This window comes from Glandiceps talaboti, chromosome 23 (genome assembly GCF_964340395.1).
Source record: "Glandiceps talaboti chromosome 23, keGlaTala1.1, whole genome shotgun sequence".
NCBI classification, from domain to species: Eukaryota; Metazoa; Hemichordata; class Enteropneusta; family Spengelidae; genus Glandiceps; species Glandiceps talaboti.
This window is the reverse complement of record NC_135571.1, coordinates 1655756-1671703: the sequence shown is the minus strand read 5'-3', so window position 1 is coordinate 1671703 and position 15948 is coordinate 1655756. Positions and strand designations below refer to the sequence as shown.

Below are 15948 nucleotides of genomic sequence, written 5' to 3'. Positions count from 1 at the left end.
TGCAATAAATTTACTAATTTCTCATTTCAAGTGAACACGTGACGCATGTACTCTGTATACGAATGCGCATACGTCTGTTACTTGTACGTGTGGTCCGTGTAGTGTGTATAAGGCCTAGTGTGCAATTATGTGTATTTACGTGTGTGTGCACGTGTGATTGTTTGCTTGCTAGTGTCGGCGTGTGTGTGTATGTGTGCGCGCGCAAGTATGATTGTTTGCTTGCTAGTGTGTGTGTATGTATGTGTGCGCGCGCGCAAGAATGATTGTTGGCTTGCTAGTGTGTGTGTGTGTGAGTGTGTGTGTGTGTGCGCGCGCGCGTGTGTGTGTGCGTGTGTATGTAATTAATCCATAGATATTTGGAACCTACGTGACAAACTCCAATAGGGGTAGAGTGTAAGGATTTAATATGGTGATATACATATACATATACATATATAAGTTGTGTAAGAATTTTACTTGCACGATTTCGTAATATTCAAGTTTTGTCAGTATTCAAGACAAAGAAACATTTTGATTGATTGTTAAATAATGCTTTCGTTTGCAATCTCGCTGATGTAAACATATTCATGTGCATTTATATATAATTATATATTGTGCTTAGAAAAAAAAACATATTTACTCAAAATATACATGGTAAACAATGCATGCTAAGATCTAATTCGACTCAAAGAGTCTCAAATTAAGTACACAGTAATTCACGACCACTTTCAGGCCATCGGAATTTGCAACGCCCTCCCCCTTTGCACCCCCAAATGTGTCGTGCTCCCCATTTTCATCTCATTCTTCTTTGTCATATAGACTGTGTTACATTTCCGTTTTGGGTCTATACTTTCAAATATAGGCCTTGTTTAAGTCGCGATTTCTTCATGGGTAAACCCGTACACGGCTATATATGTCTAAACACATTTACATTATCAAAACGGACTATTTCGAGAAAAATGTAAATTTGGAGTCAACGAATTGAATTCGTAAATATTCAAAATAAGTTTGCTCCAAGAAAGATTTCATCATCGAAATAGAAATCACAAAATATTTGCACAGGATGAACTATCTGCCTGCTTTTTTACTCGCGTTATACCTTTTCTTCAAATCCTGAAGTTTTACCGCCAAGTTAATTTTGTATGTATATGTGTTACTAGTAGTTCGTCGATGTTCCCAAATCCCTTGAAAATGCATGCTGGCATTGCCTACCTTTCTAGAAGTTTCTAATTTTTGTTTAAACTGTCAGCATTTATAAGTTCTAACCGTTTTATTTGTACGCTCAGAAAGATGCACTGATCAGATATCACGCGACAGTCACGCACGCGCATGTCGACACACGAGGGCGTAGGGTATATTTTAGTAATAAACTTCATACCACCGGACTTTCCATTAATTAACGAACCGGTGGAGTTCATTATTAAGTTCAAGTCTACATTAAGCCAATTTTTCTATTTTCCATTCACTGCATCGTGATAGAATGAAACGAAGATCGCCTTTTTGAGAGAGAATCAATTAAAATTAACAATTATATTCAGGTGAGTGTTGTTGCTATGGATACAAAGAGCTTTCAGGCCTGGAGTGACGTTGACTATTTCATTACTTCACTATGTATCAGATTCAAACATCTGCCGATCAATAATTCTATGACGAGTACACAGTTGCACGGATACGTAGTCAACTAATCTATTCACCTTCATGTAGTTTCTAGAAACTATCAAACCACTAGGTTTTTAACTATTGTCTCCAAGACTTTGTTTAACTCCAGCTGGAGATCGGCTTAACATGTAAATTGTAATACCGATAAAATTGAGATCCCTCCATTGCACATTCTTATATCAAACGAGTTCCTCAAAGGTACAACTCCATTTTGTTACATTTTGAACATCGAAATATCTACAAATAAATTGAAACTTTGTTCTGCACCAAAATATATAAACAAAATCCCAGCTTCCAGCTGAGTCCTCAAGTCTTTATTAAATTAGTTTTAGATAAATATTTATAAGATTTATTTGTAACTAATAATCTCAGTGCATAGATGACTCGTCAGCATAATATCAACAATATCGTGTACACAAATACTTTGAAGACTATACAGTGAATTTCACAACACCGTGCAGCTTTTCTGTTTGATACAACCATGCAAAAACCAACAACAAACTGGTCATGCTACACTTTAAGATAGCAAGATTGAATGAGTACAGTTTCTCGCTACATTTTGTCTAAACAAAATGAACTACACATGCCGCCATACAGACATCAAATGAACGCCGCAAAGGACATTAAACGCGCCCTGCATCAGGTATTTGCTACTAAGAAAAACAGTGGCGCCCAAATGTCTACAATACATTGAAATGGTTTATTTTATTTATACTATAAAATGTAGTGAATATTTGATCTTGCTATTGAAGTGTGGCATATACAGTGTCTTGTTGGCTTCTTGTTGGTTGTATCCAACAGAAAAGTTGCACGGTATTTTGAAATTCACTGTATAATCATTCAAACGGGGCCTTGAGCAAGAAGGTACATTTCAACGTTTGAGCAAATTAAAAAGGACAACATTAGAATTGTCCTTATTCAAGTCTAAGTTTGGAAATTACATGTCTAATTCTAACGCTGATGATATCGTAATTATGACCATAATTTGCAAATTGTTCGTTAAAGAATCATTCCAATACGCGTACAAACCGCGCTGTTATTTTATGCACGAAATTATCTCTGAAAAGAGTAGTAGAAATAACAACGAACAAACCAGTTAAGATAAATTCTAAATGAACATTTGCATTTATATCGACGAATATCCTTGTGAATGAATTTAACACTTTCTCCCGCCAACACATATTATTATTGCCGCTACTCATAGAAGCGTTCTCGATATATTTGAACATTTCTTGACATCTTGTTCTTATCATTTACATTACATTGATAAACGAGTGTTGAGCCTAAGGCTTTCTCAAATATTCAGTAAAACAATACGTTCCATGTAAATCAGTTTGACTCAATAAATTCTTGTGTGCAATGTGTATATAGATATATCGAATAAACTGAATATGGATGGATTTATAGAATGAATCACGACAAATTCGGCTGGTTTTGAAATAAAAGCGATTGCGTTTAGTACTACCTCAGAGTAGTTGATTAGATTCATCATCATCAAAATATTGTAATGCAAAGCAACAACCACAAACTAACATTTCAACATTCGGCGACAAAATGCTAGCAGACACGTGGCCAAATGAAGAACGAGAATGGCTTGAAATGAAATATGTCGCATCTAAATTTTGCTAAAAAATTTCAGACGTGTTTTTAGTATATATGAATATGTCTACAACTTTGGACACAAGATGTTGGGTTTGTGATTGTTTGGATGGTAAGAAAAAATGCACTCCGAGAAGTGACCAAATCGATCGGTATGCTAGAAACTATACCTTTATTAAATGTCTTGACGTCACCATGGCAACCAAAACACACAAAATATTCGTAAACATTTCGATACTTCACAAACATAATAAATAATAAGTACCTGGAATTGACGACAAATAAACATCTTTACTCCAATTAATATTGCAACGTCCCGAAGATTCTTTTTGGTGTATTGTCATTTGAATGATGCTGTAAGAAATGTTAGCTTAGTCACCCGGTCCTGTATTTTTAAAACAATGGTCTTAGCCAAATTTAGCTTCCCAATGAAAACAAAATGAGTTGATCATGGGAACAATAGATATTCTTTACAAATAATTCCAGTCACAAAATGTAGCAAACTTTCATCATGTATGACATCAACTTAAAGTATATGGGAGACATTTTTTTCTCTAGTGTAAATCAAAGATGTAATACTCGAAAATAAAATTTTAAAAAAAGGTTTCGTCACAAAAACACTTTTAAAATTAAACCAATTTTGGTTGATAATTGTAACTGACAATATTAATTTATTTCTTATTATATTTCAGCTTTGCATTGAATTCGCTTAAAGGCCAATGTTTCAATCCTATGGAGATTCTTGTATATAGTTTTGTGTTATAGAGTCCATAGTGACAATGTGATCATTGTTTTTATAACTCTACTGGGAAACTATTTCACTCCTAAAGTTTAACCCTGAACTGGATTTGACAAGTGACTCTTGTTTGTCATTTTCATTCCCTTCTAGTTTCCATATTCTTTTCACCCCCCCCCCCCCAGGTCCATTCGAATGAATTTAGGAATGCCTAAGTTCAATAACAATGTCCGGTATCGAAGACACCCAGTTTAATAATACATCTGTAATATATACGTATTGAACGCATTTTGAGGTTATGTCAAAAACTTGATTTTTTATGATTTCTTTGCATTTGGATCCTTGTTCTGTTCATCACTTAACACCTCCTTCAGATGCTTAATGTACTTAATAGCCGCCCTCAAAGTCTCAACCTTGCTAAGCCGTTTTTCGGGATTATCCAGGGGGATGCGCTCTCGTAGTCGGAGGTAGCCCTCGTTCACACATCTAACTCGCTCCCTCTCTCGCTCATTCCGCCTGCGGATAAACGATGGCTCGTAGTCATAGAAACCGAAAGGATGCGGAAGAGGAACGTATCCGGGATATGACGACATGTATGACGTTTGGTACATAGGATCCATTATGGCATTCACAGCAGAATGGTGATCATCTGACCTTTCACCTGGCATCACCAGAGGGTTCCCGGATGTACAATCTGTCATCGGTATGCCAAGTTGTACACATGTTGGAGTAGAGTAGGCGACAGGCTCGTTGCCACAATCATCCATGTTTGTCACAGTGTGATGACGTCACCAGTACACGTATTGACTTGTAAATGTGGTTTTGGAACACCTTTCCTTCACTGCACTGTGACGTCTGGGGTAAATCTTTTACGTTTAATGTTTTTGATCAAATCGCTCAGTTGGATTAACTGTGGAAATATTTCGCCACAACGAAAGTTGAACCTCTGAACACTCGAAGTAGTGGGTTTCTCCTTCCCAGCAACCACAAGATATGAGTGTGTCGTTTGTGATGTCGTACGTTGCGCTGAAAATAAATAAAAATTACATCATTAATTATCAATTTATTACACATCTCTTGACCTAAAAAAGACAGTAAATATTTTCGACACTCGAAAATTGGAGATCGATTTAAGTTTAAATTGATAACAGAACCAGTAGATTCTAACGTACACGTAAAATGTCCCTCAAGTGAAAATACCACTGTTTTGATGTTTATGACACAATATCTTAGAAAATTGTTACATTAAACGTGATAATCTTAAAATATAATGGCATTTCACACAACGAAGATGTAGGAACTTTGTAGAGCCAGATGATAAAATGTGGCAATATTTAAATTTTAATTTGTAGAGACAGACAATAAAATATAGTAATTGTAGTAAAAAATACTTAGAGCCAGACGGTAAAATGTAGTAATTGTAGCCAAAATTATTTAGAGCCAGACGGTAAAATGTAGCAATATTTAAGAACTTTGCAGAGTCATACGATAAATTGTAGTAGTTGTAGCCAAAATTATTTAGAGCCAGACGGTAAAATGTAGCAATATTTAAGACCTTTACAGAGCCAGACGATAAAATGTAGTAATATTTAAGAACTTCACAGAGCCAGACGATAAAATGCAGTAATATTTAATAACTTTGTAGAGCCAGACGATAAAATGTAGTAATGGTCGTCAAAATTATTTACAGCCAGACGGTAAAATGTAGCATATCAGTGAAATTTTTGTCTGTTTTAATTACGTGAAACTCGTTTTATTATCCAGTATCGCGTAAACACTGTAAAAACAGTAGAATATAACATAAAATTTAATATTAAAAAATATATTTTGTGTTCAATATGTGAAATATTTTCATTGCTTTCTGAGAAGGGGAAATTAAAGTTCTATGTTTCAGTTTTGTCTTTTTGGTGAACATGTCCCGAAAAGTGTCTACAATTTTGAGTGGCAGACAGTAGCAATGTTTATGTATAGTATGTCTATTCATGTATATAACGTGATTGTAGTGCAGGAGATATTAGAGAGATATTCTCTATTGATTTTTTGTCATCACTTTTTATACTTGTTTCGAGCCTGATTCAAACAATAAATAATACCATTCACTGTTAGCGATCGCGATGCACAGAAGTTGCGGTGAGCGACTAGTACATGAAACGCTTCGTCGTCGGTAAATCCGTCAAACATCACTTCAATATGAACTGAATCACCGATGACTCAACTTCCATTTCGATATGCAAAGTAATCCAGGAAGACTACCAGACACCTGTCTATCGGTGAACACCTCATCTCTAACAATAAGACGTCTCTGTTCTACCAACCTTAACCTAGGACTAAATACATACTTATTAGTCTACATACACTTGTCCGGCCCTTTACAAAATCATTCGATCATGCCTGACGCTTCCAAATTTCTATCATTCTGTTTTATAGTTTGAATTTTTAAATACTCGTTTGATTTTTTATAATAGTTTAGAAAATAGCTTTGGTGAAATTAAAGTGCTTGTACATTCAAAGAGAAAAATATAGATTAGTGATTTTTTTTCTGTGAGTTAAAGAACACACGGGACATGTCTCTTCTTAAAGGAGTAAATAAATAGGTATTTTTTTTAATGAACTTAAGTTCTTGAGAGTCATTTCACGACTTCACATTACAGAAATTTCGCTTGGTTGCCAAGAAACACCAAATTAAAACTTTTTTCACCTTTTTCTTTAAATGATAGACCAGGAGTCTTAGCAGACATGGATATTTATTAAATGAACAATAAATATTCATAACTATTTATCTGAAGGAAATAAGGATTTTTGGGTCATGAATATTCAATGTTATTTAATACAAACAAGATAAGTTTTTTTAGTTTAAAATCAAACAAACAAACAAACAAACAAACAAACAAACAAACAAACAAACAAACAAATGAACAAACAAACACACACACACACACACACACACACACACAAACAAACAACCAACCAACCAACCACAAACAAACAATACTTTTAACCGAGAAGAGAAAATATTGTTTTCTAGTTCACAGCTTAATAGCCAAAAATGAATGTATAAGTGTCTAGTTCAGGTTTTCCATTGTTTTCCAATTATCTCTGTGTTGTTTATTTCTTCCTATCAGATATATGTACAGCCACTACAGTTTTATATTGTCTTTTTAAGTTGATGGCAGATTCCGCATCCACTATTTCTTGTGAGACTTCACAATTTTTCAGATTTTTTTTCTCGAATATCTAAAAAAAGTTCAGGGTCGGCAGTAAAAAGCTAGGTGGTGTCTGGTAACCGGAACCAAACAGTTATTTCTTTAGGCCTTAGTGCAAGTGTGTAAAATGTCATTTTAGTTTAGGCGAGTAAGAATATGCGGACCTTCATCTTTTTATGTTACCAAATACTGAATATCATCTCTAGATCTCAAATTTGTTCAAACAAATATTCGAATCTCTAAATATACGAAATACCTGGTAGCTCCCCTTTCTCAAAAATGTACTGAGGAGTATCACCCCCTTCCTTTACAAACATGATTTAACGTATTTCAGAAGGCAAAATCTTTTACTTCAACCCTTATTATATTGCGAGATAGTTGACACCATGGTCAGCACATGAAAATCAGAACAAAGTCAAAAAAGCAATACATTTCGAGAAATTAATTTTGCAGCTAGTGAAAACACCTGTAGACAGTCACATTTCATTTAATCTTGACCTTGACTTCCTTGGGTACCAGACATTTGTTGAAAATTTATGAATGATCTAATTTTAGGAATTGTGACAATTTAAAAGCTTTTAATCCAAGATTTTGACATAAATGCATAAACAAGTGATATTTCTATCATTATGAACCAAAATTAATTTAAAACGTACAGAAAAGTTTCATAAACCTAAAGAAATTGTCAAACGATTTTAGCAGGTGAGTAATAGATCGCCCGTGTGTGACTGGTACAGGACTTATTTTCATTACGTATATGGCGTGCGTACAACCGTGTAGTTTTCAATTATACATTTGTCATTTTAAGATAGAGTTAGTTTTCTGATCGTTATCACCAACTGAATGTAAAAATAACAAGTTGTAGCACAATAATTGTACTGTGTTTGTGTTTGTTTTTATTTGTTAAGGTCTGTTGAAACGAAAAGAACTGAGAGCCGTCGTGGTTCACTTTTCAAGTGTAACAGAATCGTATTATTGTTTGAATACGATAGGGTAGCCACATTTCAATGTACCCCCTATTCTTCGCTTGGTTGCTCCGTAAGACGAAATGAAATAACCGTGGAAAAGTGGCCGTGTTTGGTTTGTTTGCTTTGCAATTGAAAAGAGGAACACTCGAAGAAGAAGTTACAGGTAATTGCACTTGGTGCGGAAAATTTGAAAAGGGTGAAAACAGACTGGTGTCCTTGTATGTTATCCGACAGCGTGCACGTTTTAAATTTATCCGAGCACTGCAAAAAATATTAACCATTGCTATGAATAAGCTACAAATAATCATTTCTACGTTATGACATCTCATTGAGGTCTTAATTTCACAATTGCAATAATCCAGCGTTACCTATTCTCGGTGCGGTTTATTTGTTAGCGTCGCCATTTTGAGCTCTCCTCGATAGAGAAGGCATAGTTCTACATATTACATATTTACTTAAACACAGTCAACACCATGTAACCCGAAACAAAACGATGTCTTGGTCAAATTGTTTGTTACATTACATCGGTTGTCTAAAAAGGTCTTACTAACATGACTTCATTTTAACTCTATCACATTTTATTGTTTGACTTGGCAACATTTTAGTAACATTGCTACATTTCATCGTCTGCCTCAACAACAAATCTGTCTAAATAACTTGACTACATTTTATCGTATAGCTCGACAATAAATCCAGCTGACATTGTCACGTGTTCTTTGCATGATACAAAATGTAGGCATTATCTTTATGTTATTAAAATGTCCATGTAAATGTGACTTTTTTCGACAAGCTATCTACATGACGCCCTTTCAGGTTAAATAGCTTTAATTATGTACAGGGTATATTCATTTTGGCTGACACGTGTTAGTATTTGCTCTTCGTCTCCAATAAAGTCAACAGAATTTTTTTTGAAATCATAAATTGGAAGTTCCACAAAGATTTAGTGTGAGGCATGTCACTTTAGCAACTTCAATAATAGTTTTTATCTTCTACATTCAATTAATTTGTTGATTTGACGTCCGCAGTGTAAAATACATTTTTATTCTTTAGAAATAATAAAAAAAAATTATAACGCTGAAAAAAATGACTGAATTATCTACATATTTAGTTAATACGGTAGGGCATTTCCGAAAAACTTATCGCATGTGTCAAAATACTCCAAATACGGACTTTGAAATTAGATGGCCAGAGTATTGAAAAAAATGGCCATCTTTTGGACTTTATTTGTCATAGTGAATTACTAGCCCTCTTATAAATGACGTCACCAATCTCACTATTCCTTTTAGTGGAAATTATTCTCCAAACTAAAGGCAGGTTGAAAATATTTCGATGGTTTATCAAAACAGTTCTGTGAACGATTCCTGGAAAAAATATGAATTTGGACATTCCCTCAAAATAACCATGCGAATTCACTTCATCAAAAGAACGAAAAAATATATTCGTATTGTCAAAATATTTCTCTCAGCGTTATTACAAGTCAGTTGCTTCCTAAAAAAATCGTTATTTTGTTTTCATCTTTTGACTAAAACGGCATCATTTTGTAATAATGAACATCTGAAGATGAAAAAGTAAGGGAAGAACTATTTTTAAGGAATATCGCAATGTTTGTATTATTTTCTCCACAAATTGTACTGCATAAGGCAAAAGTAATAATGGGGTCTTTGTTTCCGATTACACGAATTCAGAGAACAGGGTAGGTAGGTCGAAATTTTATTTTATTATTTTTATTGAGATATTGCTTCAACCCAAAGACAAGATACTCGTTAGTCATAATACTTCTATGATAGTTTGATGAGATGTAAGTAAATGAACATAAAAACATATATATAGTATAAATACATTCAACTTACAGTCTTAAAAGACCTGGTTACTTGGGAATTTGGTTTTAAAAATGACCGTACTTAAGATATTTTGGCAAGAAAATTTACACGGCGATAAAAGTAAATTCTCTCCATTTTACTTCTCTTTTTTTTTTATTGTAAACGAAGGGTTCAGAGTCGGCGGCTTAAACTAGGGGTGGGGTGGGGGTGTCGGATTATCGGAACTACTCCATTTCAAGTTTTATCTTATACAAGTAAAAATGCTCTAATCATAACGTTAAATATATATAAAAAATAAATATATACAAATAAGTCGTGAAATATGAACCCAATATACTTCCTGATACATTCATAAACGAACACAAAAAATACAAAGTAATTTTATCATTCTTTACTCAATAATCCTAAAGAAAAAATCGAAACATCAGAATGGAAAAATCATTGCATATGAAAACAGAAAAACGGGTACATGATGCAGGTGTAGGCAGTGTTTAGTCTCTCAATAACCAAATAAGTAATATAACGATTATACCATGCCACGACCTTATATGGGGTCTATTGTGCCCCAATATTTGAACAAGAATTTACGAATTAACTCGTAACCGCAAATAACATGTATTTCACACTACGATATAGGAAAAAAAAGTCGAGGTAAGAATTCAATAGGGAATTTTGTAATTGTCGCTGTCAATCGCAATTCAAAGCCGAGTTGAAATATAAGCAGCCAATATGTTGTTATACTTGAAGGAAGAAATAAACACAGGTTGGTTTTTCGTTTCGTACAGAAGCTAGAATTTATAAGGATGGCGCAATTTCTAGCCGAATTATACAACCTTAGTTTCTGACTTCGATATTTGTTACGTTCTCCTAAAATAACCACAATTTTACGGCAGGCGATTCGAAAAACAAGGTACACGTTACTTGCAAATTATTTCAACTTTTTTGATAAAAAAACTTAAGAAAAAAGATTATTTTTTGAGAAATGTTAATCTATTTGAGATTTAGCGTGGGTTTGACATTGTGTGCGAATAAATGCGTAAAATGTCGGTTCCCTCGAAGACAGCTTATCCGGTCTCCTGGAGTCTTTGGGTATAACTATAACAGTACGACGATTATTCTGTAGATTTGAATTTTTTAAAGTCTAAAACTGAAAAATCTTATTCTCTATATTTATTAAATTTATTGTATCATTTTAATGCCCGATCGTCGCAGAAAGCTGAGGAAACAATTTTCGACATATTTGAAAAAAAAATTGAACGGAAAATGGTTTGCGTTAAAATAGGAAACCAAAGGACGGGTTCGATGTTCAAGGTCCAAGACTGGAAAACGAATAGAGTGCAAAATGGCTGTCATACATTCGTTGTTCAGGGAATTAACTTCTTGATTGTTATCAAACTTTTAGACTCGGTATAATGCCTGAATTGTGCACGGGCTTGAAAGTCAGTATGATACTTGCATTGACTTAATATTAGCAGAAACAACACGATGTATATACTTTACAAACAGGGCGTTACCAACTCATAATACAATGTACACAGACTTTGTGAAGTACCGTTTCCGAAAATTAACCGGCGTAAAAGTAATTCAATTTCAACAAAAGCGGTAATCTTAACGCCTGAATAGTCGCTTGTCAACAACCCGTTAAAATTAGAAAGAGTGGATATCGGAGCATGGAATCAGTGTCGTTCAATTCAACGTAGGTCTCAAATTATCCATGCTCTGGGTTTCTTCGAACTTGAAACAAGTGTAAATCCATTCTATCATGTGGACGCTCCCTTCTCAGCTTGATTTTGTCCGTCATAATTTAGTACTGTGCGTTACGTTTCGTCCATTCACGAGTCTAAGATGTAGCGAGACTCGTTAGCTGTTGTAATAGTCATAATTATTACTCTTACTGGTGAGAAATATTCACATCTCATTCGTAATTTCTTTACATATCAAAATAATTCAGTTTCTAGCGTTCGTAAACAGTGACACATCAACAGTATCGTCTACTCAGTTTTTCGTTTGCATGTACTATTATATTGTAAATTGTTACACTCCTATGTACACGACACTTATCAAATTTATTTTAACCAAAAATTTTGTTTTCAATAATGTTTCTGTACATCTCAACTTTATTTTAGCTTGAAATCAAAGAAAATTTCCTTCTGAACGACATGACGTCAGAATTTCTGTTTAAAACGTGACACGCTTACAAAAAATAAGAAAAAGGGTAGATTTGGCTACTCTATATTTTGGGCTCACTTATATGGTGCAGAAGGCGTTGAATTTTGCAAGATGACAGTAACATCGGAAAGAACACGTCAGTCACGTGCACTTTGCGTAAAAAATGTCGAAAACTACAGAAATTAAAAAAAATCATCATTATTATTCGATGACATAAAATTAGTGTTGTGTCCTATTAGTATTCAGATTCTACTAACATGAAACTACAAATTTAGTGAAAGAAAATTCAAGAACATTCTTTTCGTTATTATGCAAATCTGCATGCATTTGATTACTTCTAAAGTACAATTTTGACGACACTTTATTATTTTGACTATATTTAGTTACTTTGGCAATATTTAGCTATTTTAATCTTTAGTTATGTTGTGACAATATTTTATTATTTTGACGATATTGAATTATTTTGACGACATTTACTTAATTTGGAATATTTTTGGCGATTTCACTTTGACGACTTTTTATAAGGATTTATGCTGTTTAGGTATTTTAAGGATATTTACTGATTTTGACGATATTTCGTCATTTTGACGACACTCGGTTATGGTCGTCTGTACGATTGTGGTAAAAAATACGGCAGAGATGTGTCAAAATTTGAAATCAAATCTAAATGTGTTCAAGATAGACGGTTCTATTAATGAAACTATCGTCCAATTCTTCAAAAGAATTGTTTGCATTATTGAAGTGAAACACTTTGACAAAAAATAACGCTTTCTTTTGACCAAGTTGATTACACTTTTTTGAAGATTGAAAAGGAAGATTTTGAGGGGATGACTCGATTTATATTCTCTCAAGGAAACATTTGCAGAAATATTTTAATAAAATGCGGAATTTATTTTGATTTAATAATTAAAAAAATTTGAAGACCAAAGTGGAATATGATGACTAAAATTTATGATAGACAACTGAAATGTTGTCAATACACTTTAAACATTAATATTTCATGTTATAAAATTAGTATAGTTGAGAACACGTTCTATTCGCGGGATCATACAATTGTGCAATTTTACGATGTTTTCGTGAAACGTAACATGAAAACAAGCATCGGACAGTACTTTACGTGGTACACTTAACCGATGAAAACATAATTTATGGCTATCGTAGTTCGATGTGGAACTCCCCGTCATCCCTAAAATGATAATAATTTTGTACCAAATAAAAACCTAACACCATTCCGCGATAAAATTAACAAAAATCGCGTTTTTCCGTAACTTTGAATTAAATAAATTATTTCACTAACCGAAATTTTATGGTAAATAAAAAGGCGAGGCATTTGCGCGGTAAAGAGAATCAATCACAAGAAGATTGGGAAGAAACCAATAATACAGACTATTTGGAAAACAACGGAAAACATAACTACCTGAACTAGACACTCACATCATACATGCAAAACAAAACATTAACATACAATAAATCTACCTAACCACCTATTCCAAAATTGAGCGTAATCGGAACCACACAATTTTTTTCATAAATTTCTTTCATATCTAAATATTGTATGTATAATGGGTTGATACACAAGCATCGGGGGTCAGCAAACACCAAATAATTTCACATTCACAGAAAAAAAAACCGAGCAGATTTCAAAACAATCATTCAATACAAAACATAAGTGAAATCCTTCACCGGGTGTATTTCCAGATCTATAGATTCGGACATTTTGAAACGTACAAAGTCAGGGGAGGGGTTTGAAATGTATAATGTAGGGGGGGTGGGTATGAAAATGTTTTTTCAAATTAACAGAAGCAAGTGTCCACATCTAAAGAAATCAAATGAACTTTTAAAAGTTTAGATTGCATGAATTTAACGAGTAACTTTGTCTTTATGTTCTTGTGACAGACTGTTTGGTTATTGGGTTTAAATTAAAAGGTGTAATCTTCCCAAACCTAACTTAAAATAGCGTGATTAGCTTGGCAAATCAAAAGTCTCCCCCTCCCTCCCTGCGCACTTTCTGGTGTAGGTTCGATATACTGTGTACACGCATCAATAGTTGTGCTACGCAGTATACAGACACTAAATCCGCAACAACTACATTGTACCTACAACTTTTTAAGTGATCTAGACAACAGTTCGCATATCCTACTAGAATAACAAGTTATGGGAATTCTACCAAAGTAATCAATCAGGCGATCACAGAGTTAAGAAATAGTTAGCTAATAAACGTATCACAAACTCACCTGGTTAGATGTCCGCCAGTGTAATGTCTCTGTGACCGAACGCTCAACTTATTACGAGACAATCCACTTTCGTCGGTTACCTGTGTTGTGTTACTTGTTAAAAGTGATACACAGTTTTCAACCTGGCTACTTATATTCAGCCGAAGCGTGACGAATTTGATCCGCGCATTGACAGCTCAGTTATCACGTGACCTGTCCCTTAATGTTGCAATTTTATTTCTGCCGTCAGAAGCTTCGCGCCGAAACTCCCACTTTGTTTTGAAACCTCGCTGATGATTGGTCCAAATGAAATATTTAAAACGATGTACCCGCCGAAAGATTTTTTCTGTGATTGTGTCGACCTTGGGGGATAGCTCGCCGAGTACAATAGCTCCTTTATCAACGTGATTAAATATTAGTATTTCATCCATGTGATTACGAGTGTAGCATACGTTTAGCGTCAAACGGCGTTGTTCAGACCTGGCTCGCGGGGCCTATCATTCAAGCTGTCTCAAAAGCACTTTCCCCCGTAAGAGGTACATTACTTGAGATTCCAATTTTGGGTTGGATCGATTCAATGCATGTAACACTATCCACGAAAACTCATTTGCATACAATTAGAAATGTATGGCTAATTGTTTTATTCAAATGGACAGCAAAACAGAGAAAGAAAATGTGATATTATCTTTTGATGTCGTATTTTCTTACGACATATCTAGAAGCGCTGATCATGCCGCTAGGACGCTAGGAGGAAAATTGTCTCATTGCATGGAGAGCTTAAATATGTAAGGTAATTCTTAAAGATAGCCATTCTGTACGAATCGCGAGTACCTTCACTTTAAGTTTTATCTCTAAAATGTTCTCACTTTATTCAAAAATTGTGACTGGTCAAATATTCTAAAGGACGGTGCACGTACTACATCGAGTACATCTAAGACATTGTTTCGGTTGTCTGAGATGAGAGTACACATGGCATGCATACTTTCCATTTCTCAGTCATGGTCGAAAGTCGTGTCGTAGCAACAATTTGAGGGTGAGGGAGGAGACAAAAACTTTATTAACGACACGAATTTCTCCGTCAAGCGAACGACAGCAGACCTCTAATCCAAGTAAAATTGTGGCGACATCTTTTACTGAATTGAAATTTAAAAAAACTAAAACGAATTTGATGAATTTATTTAGGAAAGGAAATTTTGTTCACAAAGTTTGGGTGAAACCACGCCACGTTTAGAACTTGAAGACATGTAGAAGAATGAAAGTCGCGCTCACCAAATTCGATTGAAACAGTACCACGCTTCGTTGTTGGTGTAGGGGTAGGTGTATGGATGTGTGTGTGTGTGTGTGTGTGTGTGTGTGTGTGTGTGTGTGTGTGTGTGTGTGTGTGTGTGTGTGTCGTCAAAACGATTGCGTCAAACAGTTTAAATACATCAATACTACTATAGTATTGGCTTGAACGCTGTATCATAATAACGGTGTTAATGAATGGGTAAATGACACTGCGGCTAGGTCTTTTCACCATTCCAATAACAACGACCAACGAGTGCGCAGAGCTTGATCGGTTAATCGATCCGGCTGATATACAAGGCGAACTTGAAATGGTAT

At 34.5% G+C, this 15948-nt stretch overlaps 1 protein-coding gene across 1 annotated transcript; it reads right to left on the bottom strand.

Annotated features, from left to right (window-relative positions):
* Positions 1 to 3505: 3505 nt before the first annotated feature.
* On the bottom strand, positions 3506 to 4803 carry LOC144453028 (achaete-scute homolog 5-like). Its single transcript, XM_078144292.1, has one exon. The coding sequence runs from the start codon at positions 4738 to 4740 to the stop codon at positions 4291 to 4293; it is 450 nt and encodes a 149-aa protein (XP_078000418.1). The 5' UTR covers positions 4741 to 4803; the 3' UTR covers positions 3506 to 4290.
* Between the last annotated feature and the right edge of the window lie 11145 nt (positions 4804 to 15948).

What these genes read in the sequence shown, in the direction of transcription:
- LOC144453028 (XM_078144292.1), bottom strand. Translation starts at nt 4,740, where the DNA reads ATGGATGATTGTGGCAACGAGCCTGTCGCCTACTCTACTCCAACATGT.